The sequence below is a fragment of the Trachemys scripta genome, chromosome 3, assembly GCF_013100865.1.
Source record: "Trachemys scripta elegans isolate TJP31775 chromosome 3, CAS_Tse_1.0, whole genome shotgun sequence".
NCBI lineage: Eukaryota > Metazoa > Chordata > Testudines > Emydidae > Trachemys > Trachemys scripta.
This window is the reverse complement of record NC_048300.1, coordinates 137243912-137264809: the sequence shown is the minus strand read 5'-3', so window position 1 is coordinate 137264809 and position 20898 is coordinate 137243912. Positions and strand designations below refer to the sequence as shown.

Below are 20898 nucleotides of genomic sequence, written 5' to 3'. Positions count from 1 at the left end.
AAGGAAAAAAGGGACAAGCATTTTCTTTATTTAAATTAGTCTGTGCCTTTATTATGTATTTTGCAAACCTCTGGAGCATGCAGCCAGGACCAGTGTCAGTCTCCTCATTATATTAAATACAAGCTGTTTTTAATTGGCATCTTGTAGTCTTCTATAACCAAACGAACTGAACCAAAATTTGAAAATACAATTGAAGGCTAATTAGGTAGCCTGAGAAATATTTTCATATTGCAAAATGGTGAGGGGAGAACAAATAAAATCAAGATTAAAATGTACTATTTTTAAAATGTCTAAAAATTTTAAAATGTCTAAAAAGCATCCAGATAAGCTTTGTAAAATATGTGTCTAATATTAGTTCAGATAGTATCATATCAGTATGTAAATACAGCTGTTTGCTTCACTTGTTTATATGAATTATGCATAGCAGGAAGGTATAAAATATATTAAAATGCACAGATAAAAATTAGAACATAACTAGCTTTGTGAAATTAACATGAAAGCAGAACAGAGAAAATCAACATTGTAAAGCTTTATAAATTAGAACTTTCTTTATACGCCATACAACTGCACACTTTCATTCAAACTAAATCTGTTGTTTGAGGACCTAACAAACTTAAATGTGAAACCATGTCTCCTCCCTGGTAACAGAAATAGATCTGGTCACTGTTACCATCTTCTAATTAATACCCACATAGAGAGGGCTATAATAATATGGGCTAAATCCAGCTTCCAGGCTGTGAGGGTTGGACACCACCCGAGGTACATACAGGCTAATTCTGTGGGCAAACAATTAATATACAGCGTCTCTGAAATCAACTTGGTACGTTTTGATTAGAAAGACTGCAGTGATGGTATTCACTTGACCCCGTTTTGTGGATTCTAGAAGTAATCACCACCTATTAATTTCAATAGGTAGGCTAAAAGCAAATGATTTCTCACATCCATGTTGAACCTCAGATTCATGTTGTGAATAGTTGCCAGAAACCCTAAAACTTTTAAAAAGCTACCTCTCACATAATTGAGACACTGTTCAAATTCAACTCAAGGGTGTGAATGAGGCATATATATGTTACATCTTTGTTCACTGAAGGATGTATACATGAACACACTAAAAACAAACAAAGACTGGCAAAGGTTAAAACACTTAAGACAGAAAATAGGCAAGTAAAAGATGCAAATAGGTAAGGTAAGAAACAAAGTAGCAAATAGGTTTTATACTATGTAACTTCCCTGTTCCTTGATTAATATTCATTTTATAAGATTTTGGGGGGTAAGGACAACATTGTAACTATTCTCAGTAGATAGTTAAATGCACGTGTAAGGCCTGGTCTACGCTACAGGCCTTGGTCAATGTAGGGAGGTTATGCTGACCTAATTGTGTAGGTGACTACACTACATCGTTCCTCCTAGTGCTTTAACTCGCCCACTACGCTGACCTAATAAATCTACCTTGGCAAGAGGCACAGCACTTAGGCTGATGTACTTAGGGTGATGCAGTGTCAGTATAGACACTGCGTTGCTAACGTTGACTTTAGTGGACTCCAGGTAGCGTCCTACAGTGCCCCGTTGTGGCCGCTCTGGTCACCTTTTAAAAAAACCTCTGCTGTCTGGCAGCCAGGTACACCAGAACACACCTCTCCCCTTTTAAAACCCCAGGAATTTTTTGAAATTCCATTTCATATTTGCTTGGCATGGAGAGCTAACGTAGCAGCTGACCATGCGGGCTCCATGCAGCAGAAGTGCTCCTGCCCGGAGTACATCAGAGGTGGTGGATCTCCTGAGTCTGTGGGGAGAGGAGGCTGTGCAAGTACAGCTCTGATACAGCTGTAGGAACTTCAACATCTATGGCCCGATGGCTTGGGGCACGGCGGAGGAGGGCTAAGACAGGGATATGCAGCAGTGCTGCATGAAAATCAAGGAACTGCGGAAGGCATACCAGAAGGCAAGGGCATGTTGTGTTCATATCGCTCAGTGCAATACTGAAGAGCAGTGCAGGATCCACGCGTCTCACAAAGATGGCGGATGCGCAAACTAGCGAGGCTTTGGAAAAGTGGCATGAAATGTAATAGGATGCCCATGGAATGGAGAAAACTGCATCATGGAACACTGAACCCATGTTCCCAGCCACCCCGTGCAACTCGTTTGCACTCATGAGACATTGCAACCCCTTCCCAAAACTCCTGGCACTAGATGGTGGTGAGTTGCACAGTGGGATAGCTACCCACAGTGCATTGCTCTCTGCGTCCTTGCAAGCGCTGCTACTGTGGATGCACATTGGCGACACAAGGAGTGTAGTGTGGACATGCAACAGTAGTTTAATTACAGTGGCGGCTGTATGTTGACATAACTTAAGTCAATTTAATTTTGTAGTGTAGACAAGGCCTAAGGCTTTGAAAGACTGGGGTCCAAGCAATTAAACTAAAGAATTGGAGGTAAGAACAAGAATCAGTCTATCATATTAAACATTTATACCAACATATTTAAATATTGAACTTAAATATTTTAAAATGTAGCAGTGGTGAATATTGTGAAAATGAGATAAGGTGGTGAGAAAGATGGGGAAGGTTTTTATTCAAATAAAATCTTGCTGCTTTCTCCTCCTTTCAATGCTCCTTCCCATTAACTTCAAAGATGACATTTAAACCTGTCTTAGCTTCTTCTAGCAGCAGTTAAGTCTTTGTCTGTTGAAAGATTTAGAACAGCTTGAAGTTCAAAACAAAGGTTTCTTTTCGGACACTTAACATTTTAGCTGTACAACAGTTCCCAAATGTGAATATTCCTGTTTCCTTGTACCAGGTGATTTGAGAGGATATAAGTTCTGTAGTGATCTGTGATATTTGTTTAATGATTATCTTTATTTTGAACTTTTATCTTCACATATTACCCTATGCTATTATGACCTGTGTTGCTTTAATTGACTTCAAGATGGCTTCATATATACTGCCTACCACAAAATTATTTAACAGTGATATTTGTCTATGAATCTAATAAAAAAGAAAACAAACAGATCCAGACTTGATTTAAAAAAAAAAATTCACAGCATGTTACGCTCCACCTTATGGTTACACACATATATAAGGCCAAAGGCAAGAGACTGAAAAAATGCTCCTTATTACATTCACACCCCCAAAGAGATCAATGGAATGTAGAAGTAAATGCAGACCATTCCTTTAACAAGAGTTCATTTTCAAACAAAACTATCTCAGTTTGGCATGTTGAAGCTGCTACTAAATTTGATGTGTTTGTAATGAATGTAGGCTTAATACTACAAGATGTCATTTCCTCATTTAAAAGGTTAGACAATTAAGAATGCATACAGAAGACTAAATAGCTGCTGAGTGGAATTTTTCATAGGAAGTCTAGCATCTCTGTTCAGTAGGAAGAAATGGTTTTTCTGGTGGGTTTTTCTGCTGTTTAATATACACTTTATTTTAATGGCCAGTTTAAGCTGAATAGAAGTTGAATGATTTAGATACTTTGATTTACACCTTGTCAGAAAGTAGGGTATTCTCCTACCTGAGTAAATTTTGACAAAACCAAAAAATACATGTTCACTGAAATTTTCCATGGAATTTTTTTTTTTGGCAGAAAATTGTGCGTTTAAAACAAAAAAAATTCCATTTTGAAATGCCATTGTAGTACATCATGGGATTTGTAGGTCAGGTGCTTCATATTCCCATTTTCCTTGGCTTCATGGTTTGACTACATCTCCCAAGGCACACCACGGTTTCCCTTCTTGCTGATTTTCACAGTCCCTGACCATCGTGCACTGTGGTTGATGCAGTCTGGTTGGAGAACCCAACCCATAGAAGAGAATGGAAATGTGAGGCACCTGAACAACAACTCTCATGGAGGCAACAAATCAAAATTTTCCACAGAAAGCAGACACTTCTTGTGAAAAATGTGTTTGGTCAAAACTACAAATTTTCCATCAAAACAAGTCAATGGAAAAATTTTCAACTAGCTCTACTTTGAGTTCTTTGTTTCTGTAATAAAAGGCAAAGACTTCCAATTTCCTGAAATGTGGTATACTTGAGTAATATTTCACCTTAAATCCAAGCTACATAACCTATGGAATATCTTTTAGAAAAGGGGGTTTAGAACAAAATATATCTAACAAGATAGAGTAATTAATAAGAAATGGGTTAATTTTAGAGACATGATATTTGGGATCCCGCCTCATGACCTCATGTCTGCAGAGAAGCAGGGGAAATGCACAAACTTTTCCTTAACAGAACAACTAGCTCTTGGGTAGCTGACACTGCAGCAAGCGGAAAGTCCACCTTAAGAGAGGTGGGTCAAGAGGGAACTCAGCCCTCATGATTTGAAGAAAGCAGGGCCTATAGAACATGTAAGAATAGATTTAAATTCCATGTTGCAAGCATACAGATAATTTTAGGATGATGTGAAGCAAAGCTTTTAAAAATCTGGAGAAATGAGTAGTTAAAGTAGAATAATTATCTGACAGATGGAGATTGCCCAAGGCTGCCACTTGCACGCATAAAACACTGAGACTGAGCTTTTTTTTTTTTTAAACCCAACATTAGAAATTCCAAAAGCATACTGAATATTAACTGTGGAAGGTATAACATTATGTTCAGTATACATGCTGTCCAGATTTAAAAGTGGAATTTTTTTAACTGAACTAAAGTGTCAGAGAGTATCCAGATACAAGCAATACAGACCGTATAGTGACAATACCAGGAGGCAGAGTCTTGTGGCATCCAGATAAACATTGACCCGAGTGTGTTGTAACCCTCGTCCTTCACTATGCCGATGATGGCAGCCTTAGTTGCACATTTCTATCACAAGAACCTTTGTGCCTTTTGCCATACTGTCCCTCATACACACAATGCACCCTCCAAATCAATTTGCACAGCCAACACCCTGGCCTCGTTCAAACCACTTTTTAAGAGCTACTTCTGTGATGCCTATGGTAAACTCCTTAATAAGTCTAAGCAAATGGCTTGTTAGGGATCAATTTACACTTCTTTTTCATTTATTAGAAAACAAAACTTTGACATTTACACTTAGCTAATATATGCAAATATGTGTTCCTATCACTGTCACCCACCCCCCTACTGAGTTCTACACCCACTTTTTGCATCTTGTCCTTGTCTGTACTGTAACACAGGGACTACCTTTTATTTTATGTTCGTAGGGCATCCAGGACAATGGGACCCTGATCTTGACTGGGATATTTGGGTGCTAATATAATACAAATTATAATCCTGTGGAATTAAATATTGTTATGACTTGTATACAGCTCAGACACTAAAGTGTGGTATAAGAACCTGTGTAGAACAGAACACAGTACCAGGAATAGAAAGATCCTGTCTTTGAAGACCTGACAACCTAAACTGACAGTTCACAAACAAAGTAAAGAGGAAGGAGAGGCCACAAAAAACCTGCACAGTGTATTTTGTTAGTTCAGGGGTAGGCAACCTATGGCAAACGTGCCAAAGGCGGCACACGAGCTGATTTGCAGTGGCACTCACACTGCCCGGGTCCTGGCCACTGGTCTGGGGGCCTCTGCATTTTAATTTAATTTTAAATGAAGCTTCTTAAACATTTTAAAAACCTTATTTACTTTACATACAACAATAGTTTAGTTATATTATAGACTTATAGACAGAGACCTTCTAAAAACGTTGAAATGTATTACTGGCACGCAAAACCTTAAATTAGAGTGAATAAATGAAGACTCAGCACACCACTTCTGAAAGGTTGCCGACCCCTGTGTTAGTTTAACATTTTTTGTTTTATGATTTTTCCAGGCACTGGTTGGTTAATATTTATCAGGTTGGGAAGTCAAGGAAGCACTAGTATTCACAGACAAGTCTATAGGATTTATAGGGCAATACATTACTGAAATAAGGAGACTACTATTTATATGAAATGACAAATCATGGTCTTCATGCCCACTCTGTGGCAATTAAAATTACTTGAGCTTTCCCGCCCAAAAATGTTCCAGATTACTCTAGCTGTAAAGGAAGAGTATATCACATCATCTAACATTACATCCAACCAAAGGGGAAAATGGCTTGCTTATATTTATTGTGTCTGTGCCTAGCTCTCTATAGCTCAAAGAGAATAATTTCATAATATTTGTTGATAGCAAAAAGGTCCAGGATTTGATTATAGCAAGTGTATGGTGTCCTGAAACATATTTCACTTCAACTCCCAGTCTCCTGCCCTGTATTACTGACATTTGACCCTTTGTTTCAATTTTTCTGAATGTATGTTGCTAACATGGTTACATTGTCATCTGCCTCTTGCACTCCCAACACACACACACAAGGCTGCTCCCTACTCCCTGATACCTAAGAATGTTTTTGTAAAATTACACCTTATAATTTATTTCTCCCTTAGAAGATGAGGGAAATTCCTTCAAACCTTTCCTATATGTCAAAGTTCCACACAAAATTGATGCTCTTCTGTGATTTGAGATGGTATCAATGGTTTGACATATCTGATTGTCCCGCCTGTTTGGATGCTTCCATTCAGAGCCAATCAGACCAAACATTTGTCTGTCATTTGCTTTTAACACACTTTGTTCAGAAAGCCACCAGGCAAACTGCACAAAGGGAGAGCTAACAGAGAAATGACTGAAAAGTTTTGAGATTCAGTTCTTGTATGCCACTACTGTGTATCTGGAAGTTTGTGGACACAGACAAACTGATGCCTGAGGATTCTTCAAACGCTTCAATATTTGTTTAATTTTTCCAGAAATGTTCTTAAAATCTGGCTCTTTGGGATAAGTTACCTTAGACTTTTAAAGCATTTCTCCATTTGTGATAAATCAAGGATGCTGCAGAGCAGCAAGTGAATATCTTCTTTCTGCTAATGTGCTTTGATTAACAGATCACTCAGCAATGAAATAGATATGTATGTTCATGTTCCTGAAGTTTTACTGCTATTAGGATCAATATAGTTTAGGCAAAACACAAGAAACCACTCAAAGGCTGAAGGGCCTGCAGTTATGAGACTACAACCTAGGAAAATCTGAAAGGATTTCAAAGTACTGGCAAGTGAAGTTAGCCTTTTTTAAAATGTATGGAATAGGGGAGATCTCCAGTTTGAATGTCTCATTTTTGTGAGATGCAGGCCTTCCACCAAAACTTATTTTCATTCAGCTGATTATTAAATACAACTAAAACTGGACTGGGACTTTAGGATCAAGCATCTGTGTAACATAAAAACAAAAAACTATAAAATCTGCCTTTTACTGAGATGGAGCAATGCCTGTAATTTACAGCAATTTGCTGTAGTAACCACATTTTACTTTTATAGAGACTTTCCTGCTGATGCTTTACAAATTATGGGCTTGATCTTGCTCCTTTTTAATTCAATGGCAACATTCCCACGGACTTCAATGGGAAAAGGACTGAACAGATAAAAAGAATCATCCAACCATCCATCACTGAATACAGCTACGTCTGGAGTGGAACACAGCAGTACTTAATAGAGAACACTAACACTTCAGAACAATTTAGACAAGGAAACCACAGAAGGAATTTTAGGTAGGTAGAAAATAATTATACAAATGGGAATTTGATAGTCACCACAGACAGCCCCCCTTTTTTGTATGAAAATTACCACAAGATTATTACAAGTAAATAGGATCTCAGTTACATATTCCATCTAAAAAACAATGGGTCCAACAGCACCGTGTCCTGTAATCCCATGCTAAGGGCACTAGATAAGTACTGCTGCAGTGAAAAGACTGATAGTGGCTGAATCACCAACACACAGTGCTTAATTTGTAATTAAAGAAGTGCTGGGGCTCAAGCAATTTGGTGCTAGGGCTCAAGCAATTTTTTAATTTTCATAACTGACACGGCAAGCCCAAAGGTGCGGGAGCTATGAACTGCCAAGTCTAGAGCTGCAGGGACTCAGTCCTGGCAATCCCTGGCACAAATTGAGCACTGTCAACACCGTTTCCTATAGTAACTTGAGTATTCTTATAATTTGATCTGCACCAACACTGCTTATGTGTGAGCGCTGATAAGATCACATCCTGAGGTGGTAGGGATCTAAGTATTTGCCCATATTTAAAGTAAAGTAAAAGTTAAAGTAGAATGGAGGACTTGCTAATTGTGAGCAGTAACCTTTGCTTACTATTTCAGAATCCATTTATTCAGCTCTCCATGGAGAGCAGAAAGGATTCTCAAGTGTTTATTTGAGATAAATGCGGATTTGTCTCACCATTTGTCAGTGACAGATCAATATCGGGACATAAATTCTGATTCCATAAACATCACTGCTTAATTGTATTGTAAAATAACGGATGAATTTCAGGGCAGCTCTCTAATCACTTCTGTATTGCTCAACTGTCAAGCCTCCGTCCAGTATATAGTATTTTTGACCTAAGGGGAAAAAACCACTTTCCTTAACAGGTTGACAGTTATATCAATGCCTGCTTTTTCAGAAAGCCTAGCTTGGGAACAAACCAAAAGGAAGCCCAATGCCATAATTTTAGAATTGCTAGCAGCAAGGCATTCAGTTTAATGAAACAGATTTTCTAGTTATATTAGAACTCAATCTAACAGGCGCTTGTTCATAGCCATTTTATTATAGCAGTGCTCAGAGTCCTGAAACTCCTTTTTAAAGCATAAACTTACACGTAATTATTTTTGATACTCCTGCAGCATCTAAAAAATCCTTATATTTCTGTTACACCTTTCAAACAACTTTACAATGCGTAGCCATGCTGGAAGAAAGACAAGAGGTAATGGATGTGGTTTAATTAGGCTGAAGCTTCATTCATTTAAAATGTCTGGAAATACTCAGCAACAAATTGTACAATGCATGTCATCAGTATTTCCTTGTTTCCACCTGGCTGGGGGGCCGGCTTCAGCTCTCCCCCTTTCTAATCTGTTCCCAGCCAGGCAATTGCTAGGACCCCACCAATTTCCCATACGAGGATTAAGGGCGCTTGAAGAGGGAGGGAGATTGACTCGCTGCTGTACAAGACATTAGGAACCCTGAATCCTGCTTCCCCAGTTCCTTTAAGGGATGTTTTCCTTTACATCCCCTTCAAGTCCATTTTATCTCATAACCGTATCCCTTCTGTAATGAGTACCCACACTGGAATCTGCCACATTTTTTATTTACTAAGTTGCGAAATTTTAACCTAACATTTAATAAAATAACCCTGCCACCCCATCGAGTCTTTGACCCACTGTGGGGAAGGTGATAACGCCCACTATACTTCAGCCAATCTGGCAGTGAGGGAAAAATTCCTTCTCTGCCCCCAAGAAAAATTGGTGACTAGCATAATGTCTACAGTGAATCATGAAGAAACCCAATTTTATTCTGATTCCATGATGGGTATTGCCAGCCTGATCCTAGTGACAGGGATTCTCTGGACCTGCCCAAAATATAAATAATGCCCTCTCCAGCCCGTACCTCCAGTCACCTGGAATGGCAGTGTCCCTCCTCCACACACACACACACACACACACACACCCACCCCTGGTCTGGCCACTTCCTGTTCCTCCTTGTCCCATCCAGATAAACCTTCCCCCTCTGCCATCAAATGCAGATGGAGACTTTATAAGAGGAACAAACCCTTTTCTTCCAGCCAGCTAGATAAATGACCTACCTTACACAGTTCCTGGGAGTACATTGTTAAGGTTTTGCCAAGCAATAAACTGAATAATTAAATTAACAACTGCCAATTAATCGCACCATATTACTTATACATTATTTGTGATTAACTGGTCAGAGGCTATGATTTTATAGATCACTATTCAGCATAAATATTTTTTTAAAAATTACAATACATAATATTTTACTCAGTACTTCATTAAATTTGTTTTGTTAGGCCCCTGTGAATTTAGTTATGTTAAAAACTTCATTACAATGTTAACTTTTAACAACAGTTAGGCTGCTGGTGTGTAGTAGACCACAGCCTGTCATGCTGGCCAATATTGTTTCATTGTTTCCTTGTGCTCTCCTGTTCATCTCTCTGTCAGTCTGTTCTCTTATTTATACTTGCCGATACTCAGATTGTAAGCTCTTTTGGGTAGGGACTGACTTTTTGTTCTGTGTTCTGTACAGCACCTAAGCACAATGAGGTCCTGGCCCACAAATGAGGTTCCTAGGCACTATAATACACAGATGATCTAATAGCTGAAAGCCTATGCTGTTGCACAGGTTTGACAGTTGGATCAAACAATCCATTTTCTATGCACACACCACTTTATGTTCACATTCCTCCTTCATGCAACCAATGAAACTGCTGGATGCAAATTCGCTGTAAAGGAAGGATGGTGATCGGTTGAGTTGCCTTTGATATCATAATAGTCTAGAATTCTTTGCATTTAAAAATTCAATGATAACAGGACACAAATCCAAGTGATTGAAATGATATTCTGAACAAAAAGAGCCATACTTGTAGCTGTTTTGATGCTTCACACTGGCTCTATGGACATTCTACGCCTCAGAGTGACATGTAGAGTGATAACCCTGGATTCTTTTTACATATATAATAATAACACATGTGATGTAGTACAGCACACACTGAAAATATGTAGTGTCTATATGCTGATAATCAAGCAACCCCGGTAAAAATATCTCAGTTTTGTAATCTAAGTTGTTCATTTACCCCTGTTGCATTTGATATTTAGAGCTGAATTGTAAAAAGGGGCTGCCTAAGCTGGCTATTCAACACACGCTTATTCAGGGAATATGGGCACCAAGATATGTAAAGTAGGCTTGGAAGGATTAGATTTTTATCAGTAAATGTAGGTAAACGTCAATTTAACCCTACACATGCAAACCGACAAAAAATAATTCCACCGATGATAACTGAAATTTATAGACAGGCAAAGTAAATAAAAGATGCTTGAGAATTTACGAGAGTTTGATTTAAGGATATTTATTTTATATATTTTGACATGCAAGGTTGACAATTTGTGTTTTAATGGTTCTACAGCTTTAACTTCTTGAATCTCCGCATCTATTGTCAGCAATTGTGAATATTTAAATAGATAAAAACTGAAAAAAATGATGAAAAATAACATTGATATTATCTGTCAAAATTATAAATAAATATAATTCCAATTCCGTCAAGCCTGCATACAAGTAACCATTTGCACACAAATTTAGAAGTCACTTCCACATTTTGGACACCAAACATATAATGTAGCTGGAATGTAATAAATGTTTTCAGTGTCTGAAAGTAGGACTTCCCCTATGAGGACAGACCAATGATTTATCTAGTCAAGTATCCTACCTCCAACAGATTCTAGGTGAGTTTCTAGAAATTGTTCTTGTTTATAACATTTTCCTTTTCTAATCTAATTGTAACATAATTCTATCAAATTGAATAAATTATAATCAGCATCTTTTCTTTGTTTATTATTTCTGTGTGAAATCAGTATCTTATCAAATGCATACTCCACTTAAAATGAAATGAGAGAATTTTTTTTGTTTAGACATCATGGCTCATTACTGTAACATTTTCAAGCTTCAGCAGAAATCACAAAAACCGCCCTGCAATTAAATACCTTGTTTGGCTAATATAGCTTAATTTTTATTATGGAAAATCGTCCGGTTAAGTGATTACAATCAATATCCTTTTTTAAGAAAGCAAAGATGATAATGTGTTTTTTGTTTTAAACTGGAAACATCTGCCTCTCAAAAGCTAAAACAAACATCCTAATATATTCCCTAGCAGTAAAAGTAACAGTTTTTCTATTGGATATTAAATACACATTTTCTGTTGAAATCCAAACAGGTATTTTTTGGCTTTGTGCCATATCCACAAGTTAGTAGTTCTGTATATTGTCAAATAATTCTCTGTGTCCTTAGGATGAGACACATTCACAATCTATCACAATCTCTATATATTAATAAGACCTGCAAATATTTTAAAGAGTTAGATGTGCTGTTATTACCATTATTCAATTCTGTTCACTGGAATAATGAGCAACACATGAATTAACTGAAAAACTACTTTCTTCATAGTTACTAGAGAAATGAAGAGAAAAGCTAAAAGTAAGTATATCAAACTGTCAGCAGGAATGAAACCCAGATATTAAAATATTAAACAATCGGAAAATCAATTAACTTGATTTTAAACAAAACCTCTTCCATGGAAAACGTAACTTAATGACTTAAACCCCAGTACAATCACACATGGGAACTGCCATTGCTTAATACATTTATGCAATTTACAAGCAGCAGATGCACCAGACAGAGAAATAGGTAGAAGTGACGTAATCTAAGGAACATTTAAATGTCTTGGGCTATGAAACCTTACCTTCCTTGATAGGGTTTTGGTGGATATTAAAGAATAACTAATAAGTCAAAGAGCTACATTAAAGCAAGGTCTTGAATAAATCTTCATTGTTATACCATTCTGTGCAATTGTGAATAGATAATTTAACATACAGCAAATTTAATTTTTAAAAGCACAAGAGATGCTGTTGAATTTAATGTGCCTTCTTTAATAATAACGAATTAGGGAAATTCAGTTATACACATCTGCGGTACAGCTTCTTGGTACAGTACCAACCACAAGTCAAAGAAACAACTGGCTATGCGTCTAATGGACAAATGCTACAGAAAGTGAAGTAGGGTGTGTGTGTGGGAAAAGGGGAGGTAAACCTAGAAAAGATCAAGTAATAATACCAGAGAAATGTTTGCTGCTAAGGACCATTCAAGTGAATATTTTAGATTATATTTAAAAAGGGTAAGGAAGGGAAGAGATTACATACCCTTCTCCACCAATTCTTGTTATCTTTAGACGAAAATCAACAGAATTCAGACTGGGTGGCTTCCATTTCAAAATATCATCACATCGACCAGGCTTGTATTTCTAAAGCAAATTAAAGAGCAGTTTAATTATGCTTTATTAGGCTTTTTTAAGTTAAAATTCAGCATTTTCTACTTTATCAACTGTTTACTTCTGGGGTAGCTGTATTTAAGTATATTCTTTTAGCTGAGGTATTTGGCAAAATGTATGACAAAATACAATAGTTATATGCAACAAATAGAGTATTCACCATTTTATTTACATCTGATTCACTATCCCACTGTATTCAAACAATTGCACAGGACAAAGAACTGAGAAAGAAAATATAAATTAACATACTTGTTATGTCTTTCTGGCTAATAAAAAGATAACATTCTCCTAGAAAGGTGTTTTCACATGGAAACTCAAACTGAGATGAAACAGCGTAAGAAGAATCTAAAATGTTGACTCTCTCTCTCTCTCTCTCTCTCTATATATATATAAACATTTTTTTTGCACCCTCAAATTTTTCAGACTATTTTAAGACCAGTGATTCTCTTAGCTATACAGCTTTTTGTGTTTGGTTATGGGTTGTTTTTTTCTTTAATCACAATGTGAACAAGTCATGATCAGTCACCGTATTTTTTTCCTCAGATAGATCCAATTAGAAACATTTTTCTACCAATGGAAGACTGTGCTGTGTAAAGATTAAAGAAAACCATGACAGGTACCTTTGTATGCTGCTTTTCTATCCAGGAACAATAATCTCAGATGAGTTGCCTAAGAGATAGAGTACCTGCTTGACTTACAGGGTAGAATGAAAAGTATACTATGTTAAGTATTTAGGGATATGATAGAATTCACCAGTTCACTGTATTTTAAAATAAAGCCAGGCAGTGGATTGGGGGTGAGAGTGTGTGGGGAGAACTACCTTGTTACCTACTACTATATGATGCTATTTGCACTTAAACTAGGACTCATCTATGTGATTTACATGTAAGAGACCCATGGCGTTTAGTCAGAAGTTCCTGTCTGTATTTAGCATTTCTATTTCTTTATAATGTAAAAGAAGCAAACTTCTCTTATTTCATCAGAGATAAAACTAATAACCATCATTAAGGCTATGTTTTAGTCATGAATATTTTTAGTAAAAGTCATGGACAGCTCACGGGCAGTAAACAAAAATTCATGACCCGTGACATGTCCATGACTTTTACTATATATCCCTAACTAAAACTTGGGCTGGGGTCCGCAGGTGCTCTGGGGGGGGGAAGTCCGGGGCGCCGCGGGTGCTGGTCCAGGACTCCCGTTGGCACTGGTGGGAGAGGGCGGTGGTGCATGGCCCAGGACCCCTGCTGGTGCTGGGGGGAGGGAAGGGCAGGCAGTGGCACATGGCCTGGGACCCTTGCTGGAGCAGGAAGATTGGGTGTGGGGGGCTGGCAGGATCCTTACCCGGCTCTGACTGATATTTCCCTGCAGCTCCTAGGGGGAGGAGCGGCCAGGAGGGCTCCGCATGCTGCTCCCGTCACAAGCGCTGGCTACACAACTCCCATTGGCTGGGAACCGCAGCCAATGGGGGCTGCAGGGGGCGGCGCCTGCAGCTGCGGGCAACACATGGAGCCTCCTGGCCCCTCTGCCTAGGAGTTGCAGTGACATGCTGGTGGGAACCGGGAAGCCACCCCAAGTAAGCACTGCCCCGCACCACAACCCCCTCACACAGCCCTGAGCCCCCTCACACATCCCAACTGCTGCTGCTGCTGGACATGGGGCTGCCCGGCTCAGACAGCCCCCAGCCAGGCGCACTGGCCACTGCAGATGTCACGGAAAGTCACAGAATCAGTGACTTCCATGACCTCTGTGATAGACACGCAGTCTTAACCATCATTATGGTTCATTAAGTTCATTGGTCTTCCCAACCAAATAAACATGCCTCCACTCTCTTCCTCCTAGATCTATCATTTCAGTGGAATTAATAAGACATGACTGCACTGTAACATTGAACTGCTTTTCCTTGCTCCGCATGATATGTATACTATTGTGAGCTATCCAGGGCAAGTTGACTATCTGCACACCCTTCTGCAAAGGGCCTAGGACACCATTGGTGACATACAAAAAAAGTCACAAGCCATAAAATATTAATCTCCCCTCCTTCTTAGAGTCAGTTCATTTTAGATCTTCCAGCTGCCATCTTACATCTCTTTCTTTCCATAGCTACCAGTAACTCACTCTCACTGTCATTTTTCTCCCATACTTTCCCTTACAAGAGTAATCTGTGAAAGACCCCCAAGTGTGAAGTACCTATATTCTTTCAAGGGAGGCTACTTGTCTCATTCCTCACTCTAGTAATCTGTATTTTCAAACTATAGTTTTGTCATTAACTACTGTGCTAAAGAGAGGCAGATATTAATATCACATAGATTTACTTATCTTAACCGAACAGGACAAAACATTATTCAGAGTAAGGTCTTTAACCTTTACAGACTGCATTACTTCACTTCATATTTAAAAAAATATCCGTTAATCATTTACTAAAAATTATTTTCAGGATAGATTAATGTATCAAAATGTGTTGATAGAAAACTGGAATAACTGAAAGTCCTGCACATCGTCTTATTCAAAGTGGAGTTACTCTCCACAGTGGTTCTCATAATGTTTTGATTATGACAAAACAATTTTTTTTTTGGGTGAGGGAATGCCATTAAATAGGGATGATTTTTTACTACTAAATATATATTCCTGCAAGACATGATTGAGTTTAATACATGCAACTGTATTATTTATTGTTGTGTTTTTGGATTCTAATTTGTCTATGGCCAAATAGTATTTCTAGTTATTCAGTATTTGACCAAGTATGAGTTCTTTGATACACACCAATTTGTACCAGACTTATCCATAGTTTGTTTGTGAAATCATAAGTCATGGACTGCTCTTTATCACAGTTACTGAGAAACAGCGAACAGAGGAAGGAAGCAAAAGTTGTTGGAGCAGCAGCTACCTTTCCTTTGCCGAAATGAACAGAAGGTTCTGCCATTCCATCTACTGCTCTGTCCTTCCAACGTGACTGAAGTTCCCTAACTATCCTACCATACTGTATCATCTGTCAAGACATGTAGAAAGCTGAAACCTTCATCTATGGATCGACTAGTGTAGCAATACTTATAATATAGTAGATTGCAAGTGATAAATCATTTGCAGAGCAAGATTATTGGAGTACACATAATGATAGGTTTATTAAGAAAATAAGAACAGCCATACTAGGTCAGACCAAAGGTCCATCTAGCCCTTCCGACAGTGGCCAATGCCAGTGGCCCGAGAGGGAATGAACAGATCAGGCAATCATCAAGTGATCCATCCCGTCGCCCATTCCCATCTTCTGGCAAACAGAGGCTAGGGACAACATCCCTGCCCATCCTTGCTAATAGCCATTGATGGACCTATCCTCCATGAATTTATCTAGTTCTTTTTTGAACCCTGTTATGCTCTTGGCCTTCACAACATCCTCTGGCAAAGAGTTCCACAGATTGACTGTGCGTTGTGTGATAGAAAACTGGAATACTTCCTTTTGTTTGTTTTAAACCTGCTGCTTATTAATTTAATTTGGTGGCCCCTAGTTCTTGTATTATGAGAAGGAGTAAATAACATTTCCTTATTTACTTTCTCCACACCAGTCATGATTTTATAGACCTCTATCATATCTCCCCTTAGTCGTCTCTTCTCCAAGCTAAAAAGTCCCAGTCTTATTAATCTCTTCTCATATGGCAGCCGTTCCATACCCCTAATCATTTTTGTTGTACTTTTCTGAACTTTTTCCAGTTCCAATATATCTTTTTTGAGATGGGGCGACCACATCTGCATGCAGTATTCAAGTTGTGGGTATACTGTACTATGGATTTTTATAAAGGCAATATGATATTTTCTGTCTTATTATCTATCCCTTTCTTAATTATTCCCAACATCCTGTTCGCTTTTTTGACTGTTGCTGCACACTGAGTGCATATTTTCAGAGAACTATCCACAATGACTCCAAGATCTCTTTCTTGAGTAGTAACAGCTAATTTAGACCCCATCATTTTATATGTATAGTTGGGATTATGTTTTCCAATGTGCATTACTTTGCATTTATCAACACTGAATTTAATCTGCCATTTTGTTGCCCGGTCACCCAGTTTCGTGAGATCCTTTTGTAGTTCTTCGCAATAGGCTTGGGACTTAACTATCTTGAGTAGTTTTGTATCATCTGCAAATTTTGCCAACTCACTCTTTACCCCTTTTTCCAAAATATTTATGAATATGTTGAATAGGACTGCTCCCAGTACAAACCCCTGGGGGACACCCCTATTTACCTCTCTCCATTCTGAAAACTGACCATTTATTCCTACCTTTTTGTTCCTTATCTTTTAACCAGTTACTAATCCATGAGAGAACCTTCCCTTCTTCTCCCATGACTGCTTACTTTGCTTAAGAGCCTTTGGTGAGGGACCTTGTCAAAGGCTTTCTGAAAATCTAAATACACTATATCCACTAGATCCCCCTTGTCCACGTGCTTGTTGACCCCCTCAAAGAATTCTAGTAGATTGGTGAGGCATGATTTCTGTGATGAACTGGGACTGTTCTTAATGTGGTCTTTGAATGCTGAGTGGGGAGTGTTGGCATGGGAAGGCAGGGGAGTGTGGCTAGGATGGTCTGCATTGGGGGATGGGAGACTGGCCTTGAGGGAGGATACCTGAGCATGTAACATGAGAACCCAGGAAGGGGTTAGAGGCCAGGTGACACCTTTGCCTGGGAAACTGAACAAAGGCTGGGGGAGGAGATGCTGGGGGGAGAGAAAGTTGCAGGAGCTGGCTGGTGGAATGGCAGACGGGGCTCTGACACCCCAAGGGGGGGCGTGGTGCCCGTGGGACCCCAAGATGAGCCTAATTGGGGGGGGTCCTGTTGTCTGTGCCTGCAAGACCTGTCTTGGACTGTATTCCTGTCGTCTAAATAAACCTTCTGCTTTACTGGCTGGCTGAGAGTCATGGTGAATTGCAGGAAGCCAGAGGTGCAGGGCCTTGTGTCCCCCCACAAGCCGTGACAATTTCCCTTTACAAAAAACATGTTGACTCTTCCCCAACAAATTATGTTCATCTATCTCTCTCACCCTTTTTTTTGCCCTTTAGACAGAGACAGGCAATGGGACCGAGATGTAAAGTAACCTAGAGTCAAGATCCAAAGATCAGGACTTCTATGCCAAATCCTGAACAGAGAAATTCCAAAGGCTTCAGAGGGCTCTAAGCAGGTACAAAAGCCTCTTCCAGGTTGAGGACTTTTTAAGCTCATGATCCTATTCACTTCTCACCTGGACGGTGAAGGCTACACAGGCCAAACTCCCCTTTGGGAAATGACATTTCTCAGACAGTGGAAAGACTATGTCAGCTTGTCTGATGTAGGGCATTGTATTCTTGAAGAAAATATGCATTTACACAGTGCTTGCCACCTCAGATCCATCACATCATGGATGTAAAACAAGCTCTTAATATAAGTAAAAATTAAAATTGCACTAAATTACCAAACCCAATGTAAAATCAGCTGTGCAGAAGAAAAGAGAAATAAGAAATATTCCGAGGCAATGGATGAAAAGAAAAAGTTGAGGAGAATTTCTCTCTCTCTCTCTCTCTCTCACACACACACACACACACACACACACACACACACACACACACACACACAACACCTTAGTAGAGGCAATGGGCTTTTTCTTGTAGATGGAGTTATTCTTTCTGCCTTTGCTACTAGGAACCAGCAGGAACTTAACAGCCTTGGTTATACATTTGTGGCAATGGTACAAATTTCAAAATTATTGCTGACATGCATTGTGCTTGCTTCGGACAACACTAACTTGCATAAGCAGATCCAAGAGAACATGCCCAAGAAGCAATGGCAGTACAACCACACTAGTACAGGTCCTTATCAAAAAAACAAAATTTATAACTTCACAACAGTTCCATTAACACTAAGAAACTGCTAAGAGTTCCAAGTGATCCACCAACATTTCTCTAAATATTTTGAAAGGGGCAGATAGCAGTCAGACCTTGAAGCTCATTGCTCTTGAGAACAAGTTGCACTGTTCTCAATACTGAAAATGTTGATGTGAAGGACAAACTCTCAGAAATCTAGCTTAAAATGAAATCTCAGGCTGCCAAAAAACACATTAATAATCCTTGAGAAGGGGTTCATTTCCTTATTGAATGATCACATACATACCAAACAGTACTGAGCCTGTGTCAATCTGAACACTAAGTACTGAATCAAAATACTGTTTAAATATTAGTTGGAAGTAATCAAGGATTTAGCACGTGAAGCATGTAAAAGACTCACATTAGAGCAAGCATAGCACATTGCAGAGCTGTTCTGCCTAAAGTTATAAATTGTTCTAGGAATACATTCACAGTTTTAAAGCAAAATTTGAACCAGTTTGTTTAAGACCAAACTACTCCCTGAAATGGTAAGTATATAGTGAATATGACAAATTTACCCTGAGCAGAAAACAGTTATAAATGCATAGCACCACCTTTTCAAGTATATTAATCTACACACCTTCCGAGAGTGGAGATTAATGCTTCAATATGAAGCCTATTAATTCACTCCAACCTCAGAAATCAGAACTGTTGAATTTTGCTCCCAGAAAAGTATATTGGCAATTCAAAAGCCATTTAAATTGTTAAGTAATTCTCAGGAAAATTTTCTTATCTGTTGATGCTAATGCTAAGTTCCATACCAAGATCATTAGAAAGAAGTCCAGCACATCTGTTTTGGAGAAGCACATCATATCCAAGGTTCATCCATCACCAGGCTTCACAACAGTTCTGGGTTTTGCACTGTCCTGCTTTGGTTTCCAAAACCTCCTGTCCCAGTTAAAGCAGCTTCTGTCCCGCAGTGCAGGCTAGGTTCAGCTCCCCACTTGGGTGTTGTGACCTGACTTCTGCTGCACAGGGTCCCACCACCATTCTGGTTTGGCCTAACCCTCCTCCTCCCCCCCCAGCAGGGGGTTTGGCAGGCAGGCCAAATTTCAGTGAGCGGTCCTGCAATTGGAGCATGGAGTCCCAGTGCTACTCACTCTAATTTGGCCCGGCTACCCCCACATCAGGGAGACCGAACAAATCTGAATGGTGTTGTGACCCCATGCACCAAGGGTCAGGTCACAAACCAAGAGTGGGGAGCTGAGCCCAGCAAGCTCTGTAGGTGAGGAGTCACAGCAGAGGCCACTGCAGGGCGAGTGCTTGGTGGGCTCACTCCGCAACTCCTCTCTTCCCCATAAGCAGCACCCAATCCCACACTCCTGACGGCCCCCACCTCGGGGAGGGGCAGCACCCCTTCTCCCCCAGGGGCAGCACCTATCCTGCTTTAGCCACTCGAAATGTTGGAAGATATGCATCACACCAATGAGAAGTTTCCAGAGATCCTGACATCATGGACAATGACCACAGGAGCACATCATGGTTGAGATTATGTCTATCTAAAACCTCTCTTTTGGGAACTTGTGCTTTCAATGGCCATACTGTAAACCTGAAATGAATGAGATCTTCATGGAGGGTGTGGAGAGGTACTGGTGACAGATATTGCAACCGCATGAAGTATCTTTGTGGGGAGCATATTGTATTAAGATTAAGCATGGTTATGTATCATTGTGGGCCAGGGGTTGTATGCAACTCCAGGGAGGGAGGGTTGCTTTTAGCTCCTTCAGGAACTAAAAACAGCAGAGGGTCATTAAGCTGAATTATTCAGGTTGTGACCCCATACTCCAGGGGCCAGGTTGCAGAGAGATACTAACCCCTAGGAAGGCTTACATATACTAGTTCAAACTGGGTTTTCCAGAGACCAACAGACAAATAAAGGGCTTTTGACATAAAAGTTTGCATTTAAACTGATTTGGGGCCTTCTTTCTGATTCAGCAAATGGACAGGATCTTTATGTCCACAGAAGGCCCCAGCTCTTGCAGAAGGGTTGGAAAGTCTTTGGCCTACGAAGGTCCCCATAAGACTGATGGGTGACTTCTGGTAAGCTTTTAGCAGCTGTATAGAAACTTTTATTGTTTTTATATTTTCTTTCTGTAATACTTTTACCTTAAGAATAAAAGTGGTCACCTAGAAATGGCTGTGTGGTAACTTGTAACTGTG

The 20898-nt window shown here is 39.3% G+C and overlaps 1 protein-coding gene across 5 annotated transcripts in view; it reads right to left on the bottom strand.

Annotated features, from left to right (window-relative positions):
* RNGTT (RNA guanylyltransferase and 5'-phosphatase) overlaps positions 1-20898 on the bottom strand; it is a 412738-nt gene that overhangs the window by 102578 nt on the left and 289262 nt on the right. For 4 of the 5 annotated variants that reach the window (XM_034766053.1, XM_034766055.1, XM_034766058.1 and 1 more), the window contains one exon: positions 12729-12829. In XM_034766053.1, coding sequence (XP_034621944.1) covers positions 12729-12829 — 101 coding nt within the window. Of the gene's footprint in view, positions 1-9780; positions 10262-12728; positions 12830-20898 lie in introns of those variants that run through there. The other variant, XM_034766056.1, reaches the window with a different exon arrangement.